This window comes from Podarcis raffonei, chromosome 10 (genome assembly GCF_027172205.1).
Source record: "Podarcis raffonei isolate rPodRaf1 chromosome 10, rPodRaf1.pri, whole genome shotgun sequence".
Taxonomy (NCBI): domain Eukaryota; kingdom Metazoa; phylum Chordata; class Lepidosauria; order Squamata; family Lacertidae; genus Podarcis; species Podarcis raffonei.
In genome coordinates this window covers 43,946,568-43,971,160 of record NC_070611.1, presented here as the reverse complement: position 1 = coordinate 43,971,160, position 24,593 = coordinate 43,946,568, and the positions used below count along the sequence as shown (strand labels likewise).

Below are 24,593 nucleotides of genomic sequence, written 5' to 3'. Positions count from 1 at the left end.
ACTGTTATCTAAGCATTAATGACACAGAAGAGAGAAAGTGTGTTGAAGGGGGATTAGAATAAGCAAATAATATTCTAATATAAAAGGAAACTAGAATATGAAATAGATAGTGTAAATAATGTTAGCTTAATAAAAGTGGACAATCCTTGTTATCAGTAACACCCCCAACGTTTTGTAAAAGCATAGTGCGTAATATCCTGTCATCTAACGGGCAACATGGGGAGGCCCCATAGCTAGTGGTCCTTCTGCATACTTGGCACATGGGGTCTCCTGAAATATGCTCAGGTTCAAATCGGTTCAAACCTAGTTAAAAGGATCATGGGAAGGATTTCTGCCTAAGACCTCAGAGAGCCAATGCTTGTCATATAGACTGTACTGACTTAGGATCAGGGCAACTTGAGAACTTCCAAAATACTCATTTGAATGCTACCTTTATTAGACCACCCAAATCTCCCAAACTAGTGTGCAAGCTTTCAAGTTATGAAGAAAAGGCTCCATTTGAATGTCTGCTACCTCCTCCTGTTCTCCATCTTCTTATGGGATGCAGACATGGGATGGCTTGAACAACAGCCCTTTTCTCTCCCCTGTCTTCTCCTAGTATTGCCCTACTTGGTCACAGCCAGAGGAGGGGAGGTGATTGGCATGGGAAATGGAAGGGAATTGTATCCCAGCAACATATCTGGGGAGTGACATATTTCCCATCCACTTCAAAATGATGGTTAAGGCTGGAGCCTCTGACATCTACATTGCCCTGATGCATCTAACCCCCCCCCCATGCATTCCAGTAGCAGCTAGATGCTGATGCTCAAATCCCAGGGCTGTTGTGTTTGGGGAATTTGCTTCTAATTAATTCTGGGGAATTTAAGATGTAATTTCTCCTGTCTTCCTTTGTGACCTGCATGGTTGGGTTCATGGGCAAGATGCTCATTTTTGTGTCATGTCAAGATTTACACGCTGCATAATTGACTACAAGGCAGCTCATATTTGTGCAGCTGAGTCCACAGGCTATTGTTTGTGTGCCTTCACCTTCTCTGTGGCAGTCACCTGGCTTTTCTATTGTTTGTTAAATTTGTTTAGTGAAGTGTAATCCCCCTGTCTTTTATAAGACACTACTGTGTGATTTTCTGTCGCTTGCAGAGGTGAGACTCATCAGCCTTCTAAGCTGGAATCTTCTTTCCCTGGAGGAATTCACTCTTTTCTTTGATGGGAATAGGTGTAACTGAGACATAATTTAACCAAAGAGAACAATGTTGAAATTCTGCTTTCTTTTTTGTGGGGTTTTCATAGCACACACAGGGAAAGGACATAGTCAAGATGCTGGTTTCAGGTATGCTTGTATTTGCTTCTGCTTATCTTTTAATTTGAAAGGTAATAATTCAAGAAACAGTCTGGGCTAGGTGAAAACTTCTTTTTCTTGTTTTCTTTGGGTTTTTGTGACTGGGTATTCTTATCCACATCCAAGCTTGGCATCACTTGGCTTCTTGCAAAAGCTGATTTCCAAATTTACTTCCTGAAAGTAACATTCCCTTGATTTTATTTATTTTTAAAGGCAAGCATGGCACACTCTTTTTGGAACCAATTTCAAAACAGTTTTCTCCTCTCCTTTCTTTGTTCTTTGTTTCTGTTTTGCTTTCATTTTCCATAGCGGGATGAACCCGGGGGGGAGGAATCAGACACTTGATGTATGATTTACGCCTTCCCCTGTTCTCTGCATAACTCTGTATGCACAGAAGATGGAACTGATGGAATCACCCTGCTACTTTTTAAAAGGCACAGTGGTACCTCGGGTTAAGAACTTAATTCATTCTGGAGGTCCGTCCTTAACCTGAAACTGTTCTTAACCTGAGGTACCACTTTAGCTAATGGGGCCTCCCGCTGCTGCCGCACTGCCACAGCGGTGGCACAATTTCTGTTCTCATCCTGAAGCGAAGTTCTTAACCTGAAGCACTATTTCTGGGTTAGTGGAGTCTGTAACCTGAAGCATCCGTAACCTGAAGCGTCTGTAACCCGTACCACTATATTTCTAGATGGGCTATAAATGGGTTGTTGGGCTGTTGCAAAATGGTTGTTGTCAGCAGTTGGGGTTTTTGTGTTCTAGTAGGATTTTATCCAAAAATGGTGAATCTAGATTAAATTTGTGGGGTGGGGGAATACTGGCTGGCAGTTTGGTGACAATGACATTTTGTGGTTGCTACCCACAAAAGGGGGAGTGTGCATGAGAAACACCCCCTAAAAGGAAATAGGACCTTTTCTGCTAAAATGAACATTCTGAAGTTTTCTAAGTACGTTTCTGAGCACAATTCAAAGTGTTGGTGCTGACCTTTAAAGCCCTAAACGGCTTCAGTCCAGTATATCTGAAGGAGCGTCTCCACTCCCATTGTTCTACCTGGACACTGAGGTCCAGGGCTGAGGGCCTTCTGGCGGTTCCCTCACTGCAAGAAGCCAAATTACAGGGAACCAGGCAAAGGGCCTTCTTGGTAGTGGCACCCGCCTTGTGGAACACCCTCCCACCAGATGTCAAAGAGAACTACAACTACCAGACTTTTAGAAGACATCTGAAGGCAGCCCTGTTTAGGGAAGCTTTTAATGTTTGATGCATTACTGTATTTAAATATTTTGTTGGAAGCCACTCAGAATGGCTGGGGAAGCCCAGCCAGATGGGTGGGGTATAAATAATAAATTAGTAGTAGTAGTAGTAGTAGTAGTAACAAACTATCAGGTTTCTTGCTAATTCAGTCCCTGGGCATATTGGGAGTTACATGAGTGCTCACTTCCAGAGGAGCCCTCTTCATCTTAATAGATATATGACATGGCTGCCATATTCCATAAAATGCCAGGGACTCTGTGGAGGAGTGTACTTGGCTGTTCTAGACCAGTACCAGTTTGGGCATATGGCTCTCCCTTTTTTCTCCTGTTCAGCTGGCAGTGAGCATACCATCTTGTGTTTCATTTGGTAGCAATCTTCCTTCTGGATGCTCTCTTTCCAGGATGATGTGGGGAAATTTTACATTCTAAAACAGCCCTGGGGAAGCTGTGGCCCTCCAGATGTTGTGGACTCCACCTCCCATCAGCCCCAGCCAGTGTGGCCGATGGTTGGAAATGATAGGAGTTGGAGCTCAACAACATCTGGAGGGCCACAGCTTCCCCATCCTGATTCTAATGTCACGTGTGTTCTGCTAGTTTCAAGCTTTTGGCCTGCTTGAAATCTATACACATCCTTATGTGTTAGAAAGGCACTGATAGGAGCTATTTGTGGCTTGATGTTATCATTGCTACCATTCTCCTGCCAATGCTAGTAAGTGAATGTAATCTTATGCATGAGATCAAATAAGTGCTAGTAAGCAATTGGAAGGTTAAAATGTATTATGCTGGATATGTGCCTGAAACGTGCAGCTTTCATTTTCAATGCTAGGGTCATTCCAGAACCAGGCATAAATTGGTAAAACTATGAGAGACACTGGGGGTTGAGTTGTTGGAAAGATTGGAAGACTGTCCAAGATGATCTCTCCCATCACTAAGTAGACTTATCTATATATTTTTTCTATTTTCTACTTTCTGCTGGCCTTTGGTGTCCTTCACATTTGCCACTTTGCTTGTAATTTCTCATTACATTATTTCATGCCAACTGCTAGGCATTCATATACCGCCATCTAAATGAAATAATAACAGTGTACAAAATAGCCACATTAGTGGGTGTCCTATTTATTTCAGGCTTCTGAAGAAAATGTTCTTTGTGGTAGAAAGGAAAGCAGAGTTAAGGAGACCTGATTTACATCATGACTAACATGCTTGGAGGTTCGACTGTGAATTTAGGCAAACATTTCATTTGAGCATTACTACAAACAATGCAGATGTAGCCCAGAGGTGCCCAGGATAATGCTAACAAATTTTTAATTTCTAAAACTAAAATTGAATTATGGCATTTGGGGTAGGGGGTTATTATTCTTTTTTAAAAAGAGATATAAGTCTGCTAATATGATTTCTAAGAATGCAGCAAACTACTGTCATTACAAAGCCCTTTGGTACTCCTGGCACCAAAGTGATGGCAAGAATAGTGGTCAGTAAGTCACCTTACTATGCAGAAGGCTAATAAAGCTTTCTTTTTTAAAAGAAGAAGAAGAAGAAGAAGAAGAAGAAGAAGAAGAAGAAGAAGGGGGATATGAGTTAAGGGTTAACTTTAAGGCAATCTGATTTGATTTGTTGACCATTGTGTAACTTGTGGTTAATAAACAACATTTTAGTATCCATGAGCAGAGTTTTGCTTATGGCTACAAGCCACAGCACTACCCCTTTAATAGCTCAAACTTCTCAGGGGAGCAAGGTGGAACAACTTATTGGCTACCTTGGAGCTATCCATGGTGCTGGTGCTGCTGACCTTGCTCTCTCTTGCTACCTGTTACCCTGCATCTTGAATTCCAAGTTATGCTTGCTAACTGTCTGAGGTCCAGTAAGTAATTGCTGGCTACTGCATTGATGGAAGTATGTTTCCTTTAAAATTAGGATTAAGAACCTGTGGGCTATATGTGACCTTGGTCAAATTTCATGGGGTGTATGTGACCTTATTCTAATTCCATGTTGCTCACATAAATGAAGTGGCACAGAGAGAAGGAGGGAGGAGAGAAGTGTGTGACAGAGAGAGAGAGAGAGAGAGAGAGAGAGAACAAGAACAACACTATCCAATTCTGCAATTCTGCATACTTCACCTACTTTTGCACACCATTGGCTTGGCTGCACCCTCCATTGGTTCTGGTCTTGCTTACCATCATCTGTGGTCCCCTGCTGATTTTTACTGTGGGTCAGTGGGAATGGGGCATACTATCACATTACAAGGAGCCTCTCCATGCAGTAGTTAATGTATGCTAATGCCTCTGAATGCTTGCAGAAAACTCTGAGGCATGCCTTCACTTCATATAGGGGACACACACATAGGCATGCTCACATTGTGTTTTTTTACTACTAAAAAGCTTGTTCTGATTTATTTGAATTGTGCTCACACATTGGAATAATGTGACATTTCTCAAGCTATGAGTCTCAAAGAGAACTCAGCTGTCTTGTCAATCTGAATGATGGGAAACAAGGCTTTTATTAGTTCCCTTCAGCATGTAAGTCCACACATTGAAAAGGAAAGTGTAAATCCCTACCATGACATGACATGGGTTCCATGTTCTCATCCTAATGTCCACACGTTTAATGTAAAATGTCTGCAATGTAGAAGCCTATGCAACTGGTCCTCATGTAAGCACCTGGGTTTTCTGGACCCCTAATCATGCCTATATGTGCAATTTCCCCCATCTCTGATGTTCACGCTAATGCATCAGTATTCAGGAACAGGGACACAGGGAAGTCTGTTGAATCAGATCAAAGGTCCTGCTCCCAGCAGTGGTCAACCAGGTCCTTATCAGAAGATCACAAGCAGAACATGTAGGCAAAAGCCCTCCCTTTCCTCTCTACTGTCCATCTTCTCAACAACTGAAAAAACTCAAAGCTTGCACTTGCAGCAATTTCACAGGCTCAGTTACCATTACTAGAGCTGTTTCTCTGAATCCTTCCATTGTTATGTTTTGATACCCCATACCCGGATGCCCTCCAGGCATTTTGAACTACAATTCCTATCACCCTCAGCCTGGGTGTGGGGCTGATGGGAGTTGTAGTCCAAATTGTCTGAAGGCCTCTAAAATGAAGAAGGCTGATCCAGAGATATGAAGCTCTGTAATCCATCACAGTTAAGGCAGCAATCATTTATGTTTCCAAGACAGCAAATGCAATGTTGCTTAAGTACAAAGGATCCAGCGTTCCCAGGAGAGTCAGCAAAATGAATCAGACAAGTGAGAGCTTTTCATTTTAACTTGCTTAACCATCCTACTAAAGGGTAACTTTCAAACTGACCTTAAAAAAATAGTCTTTCAGGCTAGAATGTTGTAGACTAGGAGTGAACAAATCCTCCACATATTTTTTTCTTCTTCCTTGTTCCATATACTGTTTCTTTCCCTCAATATGCTCGTCTTTGAATTTTGAATTTCTGGAAATGGGCTGTGTGATTTTCCTCAATCCCCCTCAGTTTATTTCCTTATTTATATTTCACTTTTCTATTAAAATAATAAGGAATGCGGCTTACAATAAAAGGAAACAATTAGTGGTTTTGACACAGCAATATTTATTTCCTTATTTATATTGTGCTTTTCTATTAAAATAATAAGGAAAGTGGCTTACAATAAGAGGAAACAATTAGTGCTATTCTGACCCCTTGCTGATTTTCACATACTTTTCTCTCTCTCAAATGCTCTCAAAGCTGTGCTTTCTTGCATATCTTTGTGATCACAAGAAAGACCTGTGAGTGTGTGGTGGGGCTTTCCCTATGGTCTGCGTGACTCCTCCCACCTCTTTTCATCAAAATGAAGCTCCCTCTCCCTGCTTGCCTTTTTAAGAAGGAACATCACTTTCCTTCTCATCTCCTTCAAATGGTTGAAATGAAGACCATTCAAAGGTTTGTCACAGCCCTGAAAACAACACATCCTTAAAAGAGAACAGCAATAGAGAGACATTGGTAGTTAAACATCACTAATAAAATGTCAAGAGGCAGCAGTACTGAAACTTGAGCAAGAACATCATAAAACATCAGCTTACTGGTGAAAACCTAGACTAAGAAAGGGTTTCCATCCATTGAAAGATGGAATGAGAGAGAGCCTGGCAAATTTCCATACCGGAAGTGGTCCCACAGTCATAACACCACCAAGGGCTGAAGTCCTCATCTCATCCTCATCCTTCTGATCTCACATGGATCAATATATATTATCCAAGTGATAGTTTAACTCCTGACCAAGCAACCCCTGCTGAGGCATCTGCACGTGAAACTGAAGCCGCCTGCTCACGAGGCATATGCCATACAGCTATCATGCAGTCTTTCCTTTTAAACAATGAAACGGAAACGGAAAAATAAACAGAGTTGTTGGTCAAGAGAGCTCTATCATGCAGCCTTTACATCCCTGAAAAGCAATAGGGTTGGGTACAGATGAAGCTAGTCACAAGTCCTATGAATGTTGATGAAACTAAAGTGTGACTCATTTGGATTCTGGATCCAACCCACTGTCAGTATAACATTCCAGCTATGATCAGCAGAACGATAATCGGCACGGTGCTGATTTCTGCTCAAGACAAAGCAATGCTCAACTTCCTCAAAAAAATAATCTCTCTAGATGAAAGTCCTGAGTTCATACCAAGAGAGGAGCAGGCACACAGACAGATGCCTGTCTTAAAAAACAAAAGACATGGGATGGGGAACTTGATGTTGCTGGAATAAAACTCCCTTACTATTGTTACGCTGGCCGGGGATGATGGAAGTCCAACAGCAACTGGAGGGGTCACAGTTCCCCACTCCTGACCAAAAGTCTGCATTATATGGCACCCAAGCAACTCAGGCATCATATATGAACTGGAATTCTGCTTGAGGGTCTGCCTACCAAGAGTCAAGAGAGAATACATCCCTGTTCTATCTTCCTGGGTTGAAATTATGTTAACGGGGTATCTCCCCCTTCAGCTCCTTCCTGATGTGCTGAAATGCCATGTTCTCAGATGCAGAGAGGTGTCCCCATGTCCACAGGGTCACACCAGACTGGGGGATCATCTTGTAGGGAGGCAACATACGCAGAGGAAGATGTTTCAGGCGCCTTTCAGATATGCCTCTATTCTACTCCTAAAAACAGACCCCGGGCCTCTCTCTACTTTCTGCATGCTTGGGGAAGATCTGGGTTTTAAACACTTAGATCTGCTGCTCTCGTAGCTAGATTGGCCTTGACGTGGGGGCAGGGAGGTGGGGGGGATCCTTGCTTTCTAACCAGTTTGACATTTAATCAAGAAAACGGAAATGCTTGAAAAAGGCATGGGCTATTTCTGTGCCGGGAGACCTGCAACCATCCAAGTATGAATCATTAGGGTGGGAAGAAGCTGTCACTTCAGTATCTTGCACAATAGAGAGAAGAAAGCAGATAAACATTTTTCCAGCCTTTGAGATTAATTTGGGACTAGCTTGTCCCATGTGCTTGCAGTTGCTTCTTCAATCTACTACAGCTAGCCCAAGGTTGTTGTTTAAAGCACAGAGCAGGCTGCAACACTACTCCCCAATTGGCTTACAGTTTCTTGCCACCACCCCTCAATCTGCCTTCAAACTGGGGCAAGGGGAACCCAAAATCTGCAAGGCAGGAAAGCACTTAATAAATTCTCCCCGTTGCTGTGTGCCAGACACTAATCTGTTGTTCCCTAGCTCCCTCCCCCTTTAACTAAAGAGCACCTGTCATATTGGGACTAATTCTTGGGGTGGGAAAGGACACATCCAAAGCCCAGGGTCCAATTTATGAGCTTAAATGTGACTGCCTTAAAAGCCAATGCCAGCCTTCCCCAGCCTGGTGCATTGCAGGTGGAGCAAAAGTCTCATAAGCTCCAGTCGCCATGTCCAATGGTCAGAGGTGGCAGGTGTTGTATTATTGAAGAGCCGGAGGGCATCAGGTTTGGAAAGACATTATACCATCTCAGCAAGGGGCTCCAAACTTATGGGCAGGGCGTTATTTCCAGCCGGGATTCACAGGAACTCAGTTCCAGCACCTCTCAGCTTTTATAGCTCTTTGTCTTTAAACCAGAGTCACACTAGAAAGCTGCACATAGAGGCCAGCCTTCTGTAGAGCAGAACACATGGTCACCCTTCTGTAAACATCCAGTCTTATAGGGAAATGACCTTACACATGGTCATGATTTTGGCAACTATTATGTGGCTGTCAAAGGCCAGCCATTACAGACAGAGGATGATATTCCATGCTTGTCCTACTCAACGTGGGTCCATTGAAATTAATGGATAGGATTAACTCTGGTTTAATGTGTCAATTCCGAGCAGTGCTTGGCTAAATGCAACCCAAACTTTCTTATTACATGAATGCAATGTTGGTCAAAGCAAGCCTTTAGAGAAAAAAGTTCTGCCCCCACCCAGAGGAAACATTTTCTTCTGTCCTCAGGCTTTGGAATGCATTTGCGGAGTCAGGTCTCACAGAAATGAAATATTTCCCCTCCTTTCTTGTAGGATTGCCATCTCTCCCCCCCCCCCTTTTTAAAAGGAAAATGGCTCTATGCTTTTAAGAGCTACACAGCAAGCAGAAATTACACTGATGTTGTTGTCCTGCCTGGGTCATTATCACCAGAGTAGACACATTTCCCATTTGATAATGGGCTAATCAGAGCATTAGATTTTAGAACTCTCAATATGATGTTTTCTGCAAACTTTCTCGGTGTGTATGGTAGGATGACTTTAGCCACTGGCATAGTTGCTCCTAGTTGCTCTCTTGTTGCTGATTCTCAGCAGCAAAGTTTGCTTTGGTTTAAAATGAACTTGATGCAGGTGACAGAGCACTGCAGGTCATTGTGGCAGCGGCAGCAACAAAATCCTTATGTCTGCCACAATTCTAACAAGTGGTCAAGCCTGAACTTCCTTGTTTTAAAATTTCAAAAAAAAAGGGGGGGACACATATGTAATTATTCTTCTTTTTCTGACCTTCAGTTTCTACAGTGTCCAGAAAATTTTGCTTCCAGTGAAAATAGAGGAACAAAAGGAGATGGAAGATCTGCAGAAGTAACAATTGAGCATATAAATGGAAGGAGATGACAAAGGTGCCCCCCCAACTAGGAGGAAACTCCCCTCTCCCCGGGGAACTCTAATTTAAGTAATACAGAACAACATTTGTCTTTGAAGGGGTATCTCAAATGAACTGTTTAATGCTGATATCTGCAAAGATGCAAGACCATCAGCATAAATTAATTATTAGGGAGCACACGGCAGCATTATTGAATGGGGTGGCGATGGCGGGGGGGGGGAGGTGGAGATTCCAATGCAAACTTAAAGAGTGGAAGAGCAAGATAAACACTAGGAAGCAGCAAGTAAGCTCCTTATCAGACTCTGTGGTTTTGGATGGCGTATGGTCAGTCTCATTAGCATATCTTAATTAGGAATTAGCCTATCATTTGTGGAACAAATCATGATTTAAGACACTTGGGGTTAGAAATAATTAATTTATGCTTTTAAAAGGCACATTTTTGTATGTGTTGAAAGTGCCGGGTATATAGAACACACAGCCATCCATTTAACTTTTCCTCCTTTCCTTATGGTATCCCTTTACCTAAGACACATAAGGAAAGTCCACCAGCTTTAAAATGCTAGTTTGACTTCCCACTTACACACAAAACTGTTGCTCATGTCGTATAAACACAGCTGCACCTCTAAACAGTTTGCTCAGCTGATCTAAGCATTCTCTTATTATATTTTTTTAACCTATTTGAATAGGCTTTAAAGTCTCACTTCGAAAGCAATAGCGTCCAGCCTAAGCGTAATGGATGGGGAAAACAGACTTGCTGCCTGGTGCGAATAAACAATTCTGCAGACAATTTCTCTCCAGATGTAGTTGGACTACAACACCCATCATCCCTGAAGACATGCTGGCTGGGGTCATTGGAAGCTGGAGTCCTGCAAAATCTGGGAGGCCCAAGTTTCCTTGTTTCTTCTCTAAACCTTGTGCAATAAATGAGCAACAGCTGTACGATTTTATTTATATCTATAAGATTTTGAAGACTTTGGCTGTGAACTGGGGCCCTGCAAAAAAAACCAAAAAACCAAGTTGCGCCCCACTGCTTCAAATTGGGCCCCACTGGCTAGCCCTGAGTCTCATAGTTGCTGGGCCTGAGTTGCCCTGCCCTTGCATGAAGTCTTGGGTTTGCAATTTTGGGAGAGGGGAGACTGCCCACTGGGGAGCGGGATGGCTAGGAAGGCCTCCTAGATTTAGAGGCACTAGGCTTCAGCCTACTTAAATCCGGCACTGGGTTAAGGCGGCAGCCACCCCTCTGCCGCCACCATCGCTGCAGCATCAACATCCCAAACATGTACTGTAGTATTTATTTGTTTATTTATTTAGCCACACACCCCCGACCAACCAGATTGGTTGACCCAAGGAGAGACTCCCTAATGGTGTGGGGGCTACTCACGCCCCCCGCGCAGAGGGGAGAGCTCGTGATGAGCCCGCAAAAAGGAAATGGCTTTGGTGGGCAGGTGCTTGGGGGCCGCAAGAGATTGCTTTTTCAAAATTGCCTGGGGGGGGCGTTTGAAACTAGCCCGGGGGGAGCAAGTGACCCCCAGACCAGACTTTGGACATACCTGAGCTAATGGAATAGGTTGCTGTGTGTGCTTGCTGTGTGGCTCCCCCAACAGCTTATCCAGTTTGCAAAACGGAAAGGAAAGGAAAAGAAAAGCTAGGGATCTGAGCTAAGAGATGGCCTTTAAACAAGTTCCTGGGGGCTGCTTTATACTGGACCCACTGGCCTGGCATAAAACTGCCCTGTCTTTTTCTAAATGCAAGGCAGCTTTTTGGTATTTTCAGTACTGGGGAGGGGGAGAAGAGGTTTGCCCTCCTTCTTGAACCACTTTGGCTGAAGTGGAGTACATTGGCATTTCAAATAGGCTGCCTGATACTCCCCCCCTCCCCGAGGTAGTCCCATTAACCTTGCACTTCTTATTTCTGCACAATGGCTGATAGAGGGAGAATCAGGTATAAAGGCTTGGAAATCTTTAATCTCTCCAAGCCTCAGTTCTTAATCTGTCAAACTGCAAGAACGATATCCCAGCTTCCCCAGTGATGAAGATAAATCCATTGATGTGAAGATGTGAGGATAAAGTCAGCCCACTGAGATGACTTTAGAGGCGGTAGATAACAGAGCAGAGAATTTCACTGAGGGAAATGAGAGGGGGGGAAGGCCACACACCCGTTTGGCTGGCGGTGACTCCTCTCAGTCGCCACAGGGACATCGAGGGGCTGAAGAAGCGGATGTAGCTGCCAGAAGGTCGTGAATCGACACATTGTCAGGCTTTTTGAAATTCTGCTTGTAATTTTAATCCCGGCTGTCATTTGCAAGCTTTCAAGATGGAATTGCAAAAGTGCAATTTGCAGTTTCATTTTAAAAAAGCATTTCACTTTCCTAACCGGAGGAAAGGGGTTCTGGGTACTGTAAATGTATCAAAGGTTTCCATTGGCAACTGCAACAGACTAGCATGCTACCAATTCAGCAGCTCACATGACTTGCTTCTCTGTAAAATGCTCATTTAGACCCTTAAGGAACACTAAAAATAACAATTTTTCTTTGTTTTGATCACTGGCAAATGGGTCACGAAGAAGTAATGAATACTTCAAAATGATGCTGTTTCCCTTTGTGATTTCAATGTCGTTTTGCCACGGGGCTCCCACCTCACAGTAAATATCCAACATAGACTACTGCAGAATAACTGCAGATTTTTCCTGGGCCATGTGAAGTGGAGGTGTTTTTTTTGGGGGGGGGAATAAAGTATTTTTGAATCGTGGCTGCATCCTTTAAAAGGGCACATTCTGGGATTCTTTCATTTGCCAAATGTGGGTACTTCAATTGCAGCGCCTGACTCATCAATCTGGTGTTTGGTTGCACCATGTCCCCATAACTGCCATTGGCTTCAGTGATTGCTCATCATTTTGATGAAAACAGGAGGAATGTAATCCAGCCCACAGCTATTCACATTCCAACTCCCATTGGAATGAGTGGGATTTAAGTGCATGTAATTGTGGGCTGAATGGACCGCAGCCAGAGTGGCTTATCTAATCATAGGTGCTGGCTTTTGTACAGTGAATATTTGAATCTTTTTTGGAGGGGCAGAGGGACGTGAAGGGATGAAAGAGATGGCAGTAGGGGGCAGCGGTGGGATGTGTGTGTGTGTGTATAAAACAATGTAACAGGTTAGGTGCTAGGTGTGCCATTATATTTCTTTCGCCAAAAGACCGAGTGGCATTTGAACAATGAATGTTTCACAATACTCACCCTCTTTCTTCCTAGGCTTAAGCGTGGGGCAGCGGGGAGGGCCGGCAGCTGCTGCTGCTTGTTCTATGTTTCCCCTTTTTTCATCCTGGTATAAGAGAAGAGGCAGGATGGAAGAAAGAAAGAGAAGGGGCCATTTTCTCTGTGGATGATAAAGGAGATGGAGGAAAGAGAGTGGGTTTGTGTATGTTTGTATTAAATGTCTATTCCACCTTGCCTCCAAGGAGCTCAAGATAGTATACATGCTGCTCTTCCCGCCTTTTATTGTCATAGCAACCCCTGTGAGATACGTTAGGCTGAAAGAAAGTGACTGGCCCCAAAATACCCAGTGACCTTCATGATGGGCACAATACTAGAATGGCTCTCTCAGCTATTCTTAGACATTTTCTGTAATATTCTCTCCGGAAGCCAGGTCAATAGTTGACCTTGGGTGTCTTGCCAGTGGAAGCCTTGGCCATACCCCTCAACTGTGCCAGGAAAACAGGGACATCCCATTATTATTATTATTATTATTATTATTATTATTATTATTTGCACAAGAGCATGGCAGCCATTTTGGATCCTGGAAAACGGCACCCCAGTTTTTCCCCTCAACCTGTTTGAGGCTATGCATGTCCAGCCATTCTCTGCATTTTGGAACTGGGGCCTACTTCTACTACTAATACTGCTAAACTTTTGATGTAATCACTAGACCTTTACTGTCTTTTTCATGTGGGGTTACAAAACCAGCCTTAAAGTGTTCAAAATATAAGGAATCATTATTCCTAAGCATGTATGAAGAGCTCTGGGTTATTTGGGTTGATCAATCACAGTTACCTCATGAAATGCATGAGCACCAACACTAAAACTAAAGCAGCCTCTTGTCGATTGTATTCCTGCTGGTTAGATATAAGAGAGTAGTATCAGCTGAATGTTCTTCCTTCTTTCCCATGTGGTTCTGTTCACTCTGATGTGCTTGCCTTGTATCTGAAGATGTGGTGCTTCAGCATTTGCATGGAAGACCTGGGAGGATGTTCTGAAGACTTCTAGTATGCTTTGAGTGCTTTTGCTGGAAATTTGGAGGACACCCTCCAATTCTGCCTCCCACAAAGCAGTCTCTGGTGCATCAGCCACACAGGTTCCTTCATTTTCAAGGTCACTAGCAAAGCATGTGCAGCCTTGGACATGACTGCAGAAGGAAGTACAGGTTGCCAGTTTCTACAGTAATTGGCAGTCAAGGCAGAGCTCCTTGGCTTCTACCTGCCAAATCCAAACCAGAACGTTACTGATCAGTGGTAAAAACGATTGCTAGTCTTCCCCTGACCTCTAGTGGCATTGTGTGAAAACAACAGAGCACAGGTCCTGCCCTGATGCACTTGAAGGAGGAACGCTGATTTGGAAATTGTAGGTCAGAAATTATTAAATCTTCAGGATCCCTGCTTCACTATGCAATTCCTGTAGTGGCTGGACCATAATATACAAAAATAATTCAATGCCGGTATATACAGTGGTACCTCGGGTTACATACACTTCAGGTTACATACGCTTCAGGTTACAGACTCCGCTAACCCAGAAATAGTGCTTCAGGATGAGAACAGAAATTGTGCTCCGGCGGCACGACAGCAGCAGGAGGCCCCATTAGCTAAAGTGGTGCTTCAGGTTAAGAACAGTTTCAGGTTAAGTACGGACCTCCGGAAAGAATTAAGTACTTAACCCGAGGTACCACTGTATATCCTTTCCAGATCTATGTCTCACTTTTAACCCAAACATGCACTTGGGGACCTGTTTCTTAATCTTTTACCATATATTTGTATGGTGCTCCTCTATAACCCACCTTGGATCAGGGCTTGGACCCTCTGGTGCAGAGCTTTCCAAACTTTGCATGTTGGTGACACACTTTTTAGACGTGCATCATTTCACAAAACAGTCATTCTGTTTTACTAGCAAACCATAGGTTAAATTAACCCCTTCCAGCCCTGGAAGGAGCACGGGGAGCATTCATGTGACACACCTACACACTGCAGCGGACACACTAACATGTCACGACACACAGTTTGGAAAGCTCTGCTCTAGCGGGTCCAGACCTACCAGCTGAAGACCAGTGTTTTAAAGTAAGGTGCCACGGCATTTTAGAAATGAAGCATACTTGTTTTGAAATCAGTCCCACTGCAATAAACATGCTTAGAACTGGATTGTAAGAGCCTGTCTAGATTATCAGCAGCTTCATGGGATGGATTGTACCAACTGAGACTGCAGCTATGGAATCCGCTATCTGAATGCTTTCCCACATTAAGAAACACAAAACCACTCTGAAGATACAAAGCTAGCATGGGAGGGAGAAGACTGTAGCACTGCGTCCCATCTGATGTAGTAGTTTTGAAGGTGCATGGAGGGGCCTTTCCTGGAAGAAGCATCCAGACATTTGATATCCCCATCTTCAGTCTGAACTACATACATTGCATGCAGCTGGTGACCATGTTGCTTGGCAAGAACTTAGGCAACAAACAGACTGAGAATGTGATTAGTACCTATAAACATGGGGTACACTGGAAGATCATTTCCCTTAGGAAGGTGAGTTCTTTTCTTATGGTTTTTTTAAAAAATGATTATGCTGATTATACAACTAATGCAGCAAGCTTCAAAATTAGATAAATTAGATACTAACATTAAAATGAAGCAGAAGAGAATTTACACCCATATGCACATGCATAGGTATCTAAAACAACAAAAACAAGGAACTTTAATAAATGAATAGGAACAAAAATTAGAGGGAGTCTTTATACATTCCTCATTCATAAATAATTGTTATATATTCCGATGCTGGTATTTACGAGATTTCTACCAGTATATGTGGTTGGATATCTTCTTGTGAATTATTACACCAATACATCACAAACATACTCCATTTTTTAGTAGATAGATATTAGCTTGTCAACTCTCGCTTACCCTGATTATATTTGTTAGTTTATCCATATTTACTAAATCCCATACACTCATAACCCTCTCGTCCAATGTAGGGGCTTGGTATTGTTTTCCAGGAGGAGCAAATTGTCCTATGTGCAGCTATTAATACTTAGGCTATTTCCATGACTTCTTATAGGATGAAGTCCTTTACGTAGCCAAACAAAATGACTAGTGAGTTTGCTGACAGGTTGTAGCCCATGATAATTTTAAGAAGATTAGAATCACTGCCTGGCAAGAGGAAATGTGTCTCTAACACAAGTACTCTGTGTGCATTTTCCCAAGCTGGAATACCTGCCTGGGAACTATACTTTACTACTCAAAGAGCTACAGATCATCCTTACGGTCCTCAGGATTCTTTGGGGGGTGCCACGTGAGTTAATTGTGCTTTAAATGTATGGTGTGTATGCAGATTTAAACTTTCATTCTGAGGGCAGCTCCCATAAGGTTTCTTCTGATCTCAACAGCTCTCTCTCTCTAAACATCATGAATGCAGGATAGCAGACAAGGCTATCAGAGGGAAAGGTAGGGTTTAGTGTGGTGCACTTAGGTAATTTTAGGACTTAATGGCCTTACACCTCAGTCCACCCCTCTTTAGATGGCACTTACTTCAACATGTGGTAAGTCAGCCTTGCTGCATCTGGAGCCCTCCTGCTCATTAGGGCCCAGAGTAGGGCGATGAATCTGTGCCCTAAAGTCCTGTCCAGAGACCACTACTAGTAAGGTGGCTCCCAATGAAATTCAGAAGCCTCACTACTGACAGCTTTAGCCAGATGTTGCCCACATGACCTTAAATAAAACTCTCACTGCTACTCCTCACTACCCCAAGCCACCAGTTAGTTGACCACTGAGAGTGGCTGGTTCTTACTAAACATACTGTGAGGACTTTACACAGAATTTGAGGCACTATTCTTTAGCTGGGCTTGTTCCATATTTTCAATATTTCCTATTACCACCCTGAGCTTGTCTTCTTAACTAATTCTGTTCCAAAACCTGTCCCAGTCTTCTAATGCTAATTGTGTATATATCTTTGATGAGGCATGCCTGTCTCCTTCTCTGTTTCCTTCTATCCTGCTGAGGAAGCCACAGATCATGAATCTCCACTAAAATACATTCCTATATACCTGAAGGAGCATCTCCGCCCCCATCGTTCAACCCCGACACAGAGGTCTAGTTACAGAGAACCAGGCAGAGGGCCTTCTTGGTAGTGGCGCCCACCCTGTGGAATGCCTTCCCATCAGATGTCAAGGAAATAAACAACTATCTGACATTTAGAAGACATCTGAAGGCAGTCCTGTTTAGGGAAGTTTTTAATGACTGATGTTTTAATATATTTTCAATCTTTTGCTGGAAGCCGCCCAGAGTGGCTGGAGAGACCCAACCAGATGGGTGGGGTAGAAATAAATTATTATTACTATTATTACTGTACTGTACCTTTGTGGATGAGAGCAGATTGCCTTGCCCAGAACTGGATCTGCCAAATTTGATAGTCTGCACCAATCGCATAGGAGAGATCTATACAATGGTATGCACTTAAACCAGTTCAGAATGTGTTGTTGCTTTTATTCTCCAAGAAACCAAGAAACCACATGCTTCAACACGCAGCGCTCAGGGGGTGCAGAAGGTAGTGTTTTTGCCAAGGTAGTTGGCAAAGAGATGGAGATGGGGTTGAGGACAATGGAAAGAGCTTGAGGGTTGGAGCTATGAGCACTTGGGGCCAAGAATTAACCACCCCTTATAATTACGAATATGAGATTTTGCAATTTAACCTTTTTTTTGCATGTGGGTGGAGCAAGGGAGATCCATGCAGTGGTATTGAGTGGGTTGTATTGAAAGGTGCCCATATGGAAGCAGAAGATGTCTCCTGCTGTTTCACACCTAACCTGGAATGCTGCCTGAGTTCCCTTCAGAAAGCTTGGAAGCAAATTCAAAGCCATTCTTCCATTTGTGCAAACTCCTGTGCCTTGGAAACACGAGAACCTGCTGATTATAGAACTATGTGAATTCATCGGCTAATTCTTGCACAAGCCTTTACAAAACAATGCTAGAGGCTATTTTTGCTTATAACACTAAGTGTTACCTTCATAATTATAGCCACCGTGATTTCGCCCTGTTGCCCAAAACAATAAATCCCATAACTTGGGTGTGGTTCACAAGCAGCAGTTTTCCATATTTGACTTTTGTTCTCCTCTTAATAATCCAAAAATGAAATTCATTTGAATTATTTAAGGGCACACTGGTTCTTTTGGGCCTTACAGGCAGCATGGGACGCGGGTGGCGCTGTGGTCTAAACCACTGAGCCTCTTGGGCTTTGCCAATCAGAAGGCTGGCAGTTCGAATCCCCGTGACGGAATGAGCTCCCGTTGTTCTGCCAACCTAGCAGTTCAAAAGCACACCAGTGCAAATAGATAAATAGGTACTGCTGCGGCAGGAAGGTAAATAGCATTTCTGTGCACTCTGGCTTCCGTCACGGTGTTCTGTTGTGCCACAAGCAGTTTATTTATGCTGGCCACATGACCCAGAAAGCTGTCTGTGGACAAACGCCAGCTCCCTCGGCCTGAAAGAGAGATGAGCACCGCAACCCCAAAGTTGCCTTTGACTGGACTTAACCGTCCAGGGGTCCTTTACCTTTTTTACCTTACAGGCAGCAACAAACCTCCTGGAGTTTTGAATAGAAAACCAAGGAATGGTTAACACCTCCGTATCTTAACTGCTACATCAACATAATTGAAGGCATTGTGTTACAAAATAAGAGTGAAACCTCTTATTTAACAACACAATACTTTGAAGCCATTAAGCTTGGGACTCATGAAATCTGGGCCCTCAAAAAACATGAGTGGGGAGACTAAAAGTGAGGCATTACAGACCCCAAATATCTTGAGGAGATTTTGGTCCACCAGTATCATGAGGTAGGCTTTGAAATGATTAGTTTTGAAAAACACAGTACATTGGCTTTGCTTTGGTTTGTAGCTTTTGGCATACTCTCACAATGTATTTTAAACTTCACCTCACAGCCACAAGGACTAGAGGCCTGAAATTCTCCATGCTGCACAAAAGATCTGTGGTTTCTCCCCCACGACCAGCACCATTGACCTGTGGTGTACAGTGTAGTTGCCTTGGTTTAAGTGATACAGTGATACCTCGGTTTAAGAACAGTCCTGTTTAAGAACGATTTGGTTTATGAACTTCACAAAACAGGAAGTAGTGTCCTGGTTTGAGAACTTTACCTAGGTCTAATAATGGAATTTGAACGGTGGAAGGGCAACAGCGGCAGGAGGCCTCATTAGGGAAAGCATGCCTCGGTTTAAGAATGTTTTCGGTTTAAGAACGGACTTCTGGAACAGATTAAGTTCGTCAGCCGGGGTACCACTGTACTCTACATGTGGTTTAGCCTTTATATTCTGCTAGCTCCTGACATCAGTCCTCTGAATTACCCAGCCATGTGGTCGTGCCACCGCAGATAGTCAGCCAGCCCATATTTGAAATCAAACTTGATGCAGCCAGGGGAAAACAACAACATTCATATATGGGAGAAAGAAATCAATTTCAGCAAGACTCTTTGTTTCTGATAACGGGAACTGGATTGTTGTCATTTTTGTCTTTAATATATCCCTACAGTTAGGAATGGTTGTATCAAAATATTTACAAAGACCACACACGAAACAAACTTCAAGAAACAGCAAGTACAATAGAAGGATGTAGCCACCAAATTACAAAAGTTGTACATGGGGGGAGAATGTAACAAAAGAAAGAAGAAAAATACTGTTGATACTAAACTTGCAGCCTTGAATTTGTCTCTCCCCGTTTCACGTGACTGGAGTGGAGCAAGGCAGTGAGAGCGACAGCCTCTTAACGTTCATAGTTTCCACGCATTATCCTAAGTGATCTAAATGGCAAGACCAAAAGGGTTGAAAACCCTGATGCAGACAGTCACGATGACATAATAATTCTTTCCATTTCCTGCTTGGCCTTCTGTTTGCAACATTTAATTAGCTGAACTACTTCTCATGCCCTGGGAGATTTTATATGAGATGATGGCATGGGGGCGGGGAGTGAGGAATTAAAACCAACACAACAGAGTGAAGGCCCTTCTCCGATTCCATTCAGCTAGGCAGAATCCTGTGTCTGGAGCACTGCTCTAAGTCATATGCAACATTTCTTGTGGGGTGCAAGGTCTGCTGCCGTGGGCATGGTTTACCGCAGAAAAGCAGCAAAGAAATAAACGGGTGATAGTTAGTTTAAGGCTTTTCTAAGGTATACATTATAGTGCCAAGGCAAGTCTGATATTATAAAACCCTATTCTAAAAAACAACCCCCAACCCTATTCTATGTGACAACCAAGAGAAAGTTGCCTATTGCCTATAGATGAAAAGAAATAAAATCCAATTTGGTGCTTGGTCCCATGAGCCTAAGTTGAATGCCTCAAAAGATCTGACTGCAAGCAGACCTTTCAAACTTACTGCTTGTCGAATACACACATCACAGACCTAACCATTTGGTGGCAACATGGGGGCTCCATCTGATCTTCCTAGTGCAGCTGTGTTAAATAGGTACACAGTGGGCTCTAATGGAAAGTCACACTCTAACGACATTCATCAGAGCCCTAATAACTCTATTCCACATAATTAAGGTCCTTGCCTGCCTTCCTCTCCCCTGTCCCACCTTCTGCCACCCACATTCACCCCTCTTTTCATTCCCTGCTGGTTGTTTCCCCTCTGATCTCCTCAGCAGCAGCAAGTCTGTTCCTGGGGAAATGAGATGGTGATGGAAGTGTCTTAAAAAAAAAAGTGGCTTGCAGTGGTTTTAATGCTGGGATTTGGCTTTATGTCAGTCAAGGCATGCCTACGTTGTGTGTCGTTTGCATGTCAAGAAAAGGGAGGCAGGGTTCTGCCCCAGCGTCCCTGACATGCTCAGCCCTTGTCCCAGCACTACACCTTCTAGATTGAGTGGGAATGTTCTCTCCAGTGGAAATCACTGGGAAGCATATCATAGCTGCTAAAATTTAAGGAAGAAAGCTGCACCTTATAACTTTTCCAGATTTTCTGAAGTGAGGCAGAACGTCAAGGTCCTTTAAGATGGGATGCACATGTTAGTTTCTGAGAAAAGAGATAAGATCTGGCTATTTGGTTCTTCAAGCACATTCCTGGTGTCAGGATCCGTGACAGTGGAAAGTCTACTGCTCAATCTCTCCCCCTCTCTCCCTGATTTATTTCTGTGATTGGGCACGTTAGGTGAGCAGTGTATGGATTCATGTCTTTGGGCAAACAGTTCTCATAGCAAAGCAACTTCGCATCCCTCCCACAAGCCCCCCATATTTCCAATCCGCCCTCCCAGTTTCTCCCCTGCTCCCCTCATTTCTTTCTGAGCACAAGATACAGAATCCCAACGATGAAACTGAAGCAGAAGCAGATCCAGGCAAGTATGAAGGAGTAGCCGTGGTGGTCTAGACTACTTTTGAAGTATTGTGGAAATCGGGCCGTGTAGATGGAGACGGAGATCAGAATGAACAGCCCTGTGGAGCAAAAGAAAGAATAAACCTTTGGTCCATCCAAATGATCACAAGTGACTCTTTTTCAACATGAATTCTGCTTCTAGCCCAAAGATCATCATGAATAGCACCCCCTGCCCCATGATTATCTCAGTAATTTACTTGGAGAGGCATGTACAGGAGGCACTTATGTACCAGGCACACAGCCAGCAAGGGAGCCCAGGTTCTGAGTTTTCATTTCATACAAAAAGTCTCTAGCCTTCGTAGAAAGAAAGTTATGAGGCAAAATGTGCACGTACCCTTCTAACTGATTTCTGTGAAATCAGCCAGAATGACTGCTCCTGCCTTGCAATACTTTTAGCTAAGTAGTGAAGTAGGTGCTGTGATTTATGTGTCAGTTGTTTAGTCAGCAGGAGATAGGAATACCTGAGGTTTTCCTTTCCCCTTTTATTTCACTTTTCCTGCTTCTGAATAATTTTCTAGTTCTTAGAATCTTTGTAGTTTGCACTTCCTTTCCCCCCAGTAAGACAGGGTGCACTGTTGTGGATTAATCTAAGATCAGGTACTGTACTCCCTAGAAGTTCTTTCCTGGAAATACCAGCACACAGTAAGTGTGGGTGGATATTAAGTTGTTCCCTGTGGCATGGCAAATGCAAAAGGTGAAAACTTTGCAAAGAGGCTTGGACGTGTCTCCTGCTATGCAGTAGCTAAAGCCAAGGCACTTGTTAAGAATATACTGTATAGTTAACTGACAGAACAATGGTATTCCTTTCGACTCAGGAGTAAGTCTCTTTGTGTTTTAATTGTGCTTATTCCCAAGTAGATGAGTACAAGATTGTAGTCAAGTTTTGGGTTTAGGGTTGGCACTGGGGGAAAGAAGGGTTTTTATGCAGGCAGAAATTCCATAGGTTAAGCTTTTTCTAGTTTGAAATACGGGGGAAACTTCACCAGTTCAAATTTTAATACATGTGTGGCCAGCAATTAAATTTTGGACCCTGTACCCCTAGGCAAAAGAGGACATAGATCAGGTCAAAATTTCCAAAGAACAAATTCCTCAAGCTTCCCTAATTGTAACCAACTTGAGCCCATGGGAAATAATTCACAATTCCTGTGAGAGCATAACAAAACAAAGCAGCACATTCTGCATGTGCCTCACTTACAGCAAACCAGCATAATGGCTCCTGTCATGTAGAAGCGCTTTCCTTTCTCCATTGTGAAGAGCTGCACCACAAACATGACCAGGGAGACAAAGGAAAAGATGATGGCGAGGATCATGAAGGCTTGCACTGCCTTGAGTGCATCTAGTGACACACGGAAGAGAGAGAAAAAGGTGTGAACGTGAAGTCACAGTCCTTGTCAAAATACATGACTGTTGTTTCAAACAGTGCACATTACTCAGATGAAAGTAAATGGACCCTTACTGAGGTCGTCTTCTTCAAAACGAAGATCCCCGCAAACTCCGTTTATACACTGAAGCCACAGGCCTGAGGAGTTTGTTATGCCCGATTGAACCTGACCTGCCATCCAGACCTAAAAGCAAAACAGAAGAGATGTGAATGTTTTTTATTGCTTCCCTTCAAGAAAAGCAGCTTGCCAGGCTAAATCTAGAAAGGAAAACCTTGGCGAGTTCAGCAATGCCCTTCTAGAAGTGTCACTATTCACAAGGTATTGTGATTTATATTATTATTATATCCAAAAATGGTTGCCTCTTTTTTTGTTTTTCGCAACAAAAAGGTTTCTGAGTTATACTGCCAGAAATCTGACATCAGTGTACAACATGGAAAATGTGCATACATGTATGAACTTTTGCTCATTCAAACTGTTTGTGACAGGGGCAGGGGAATCGTTCAGTCAAATTCAGAGGTGTACCTAGGCTCCCTTTCATGCTTGGCAAGGAGCTGCATCAGCACCTCTGAAGCCAGGAGAGATCATGGACCAGAAATGGAAAAGTTTGCTTTTTTCACCTTTCACACTCCACTAGCGACTTCATCCACAGCCATTGAGGTCAGGTGTGCTCTGCTCCACCTCCCCTCCTCCTCCTCCTCCTCCTCCTCCTCCTCCTCCTCCTCCTCCTCTTCAATTGGTCCATCTATCTGCCTGTCTGCCTCCCTCACACCGCTCACTGATTTCCCTTCTGCCCCCTCCCTCCCCTTTTCCTCCTCCTGTAACTCTCACCTGCTCTCTTCATATTTCTTCCCTCCAAGCTCCACTGGGCACTCCACTCACAATTCTAATAGCACCACTGGTTGACTGGGGAGGAGATCCCACACGGCTACTGCAATGACCCATGCCAGTGACCCAATTCCTCCGCCAAGATGCGCAGAGGAGCCTGCATACCTCACCCAGAGAAGCATGCCAGGGGGTGTGGGGATGGGTGGCCTTGCACTTGTGCCCCTGCCAGGCGCCAACCTAGCCAACCCCTAGGTACATTCTGCTCAAATACTGATGTGAAGTTAAGCACACAAAAAATATCACAAAAGTAGAGTCAATAATATGAGCAGAATAGAAATTTTTAATATAGTAGCAAACAGACAGGAAAATAATAATAAAAAGCAGAGTTCCGTGGGTCAGAAATGATGGAGATGTCGCCAAATACTTTGCTAGGAGGAAAAGTAAGGTGTGGCTTTCAGCTGACTGGTGTGAGATTCAAAAAGGCTTGGGAAACATTGTTAGACTCCAACTCCCATCATCAGTCCCAGCCAAAATAGCCAATGATCAGGAAAGATGGGAGATGAAATACAGCAACATCTGTAGATGACCACAGATTAGCTCACCCCACCCCCCACCCCCCACTCTAGGAATGATTACTCAGAAGCTCTGAGAAGATCATTTGGCACATCTCATGAACAGTCCTCCAAATGAATCATCTGTATGATGCCAGCTTGGACAGAAGTTTTTATTATTTGTGATGGATTGTTATTGTTCTGCGATGAATTTTTTATTGAAAGCCCCTTGGGATAATTTAATAGAAAAGCAGTATATAAATATTTTAAATAAATGCATAAATAATAAAGAAGTATCTGGAAATTATGCCGCACCATGAGGGTTATGATCTGAATCCATGAGACGTGCCATTCCGTAATCTGTTGGCGGATGTGTGTGATTTTGAAAAGGTGGATGACCTTTTTCAGAGGCTGTTGCTTAAGTGCTCCTTATGAGTTGCTTTTGTCCGTGGTGGCTGTTGGGGAACTCTTACAACTACCAAGCTGAAAATCGATCCTTTTGTTCTGTTTATCTTTGAATGGCAGTCTTCAGCTTTTTCAGACCCAGATCTACTTGGAAGCCAAACATACATTTGGGC

General features: G+C 43.4%; 1 protein-coding gene and 1 long non-coding RNA gene across 3 annotated transcripts in view; one reads left to right on the top strand and one right to left on the bottom strand.

Moving 5' to 3' along the window:
- The window catches only part of LOC128422193 (uncharacterized), a 56,837-nt gene that overhangs the window by 5,716 nt on the left and 26,528 nt on the right, over window positions 1–24,593 (top strand). The window lies entirely within an intron of this gene.
- Window positions 20,584–24,593, bottom strand: part of EMP1 (epithelial membrane protein 1) — a 30,268-nt gene continuing 26,258 nt past the window's right edge. For both annotated transcript variants that reach the window (XM_053405896.1, XM_053405895.1), the window contains exons 3-5: window positions 22,714–22,822; window positions 22,453–22,593; window positions 20,584–21,316 (exon numbers count right to left, since the gene is read on the bottom strand). In XM_053405896.1, coding sequence (XP_053261871.1) covers window positions 21,156–21,316; window positions 22,453–22,593; window positions 22,714–22,822 — 411 coding nt within the window. In that variant the 3' untranslated portion in view covers window positions 20,584–21,155. The remainder of the gene's footprint in view (window positions 21,317–22,452; window positions 22,594–22,713; window positions 22,823–24,593) is intronic.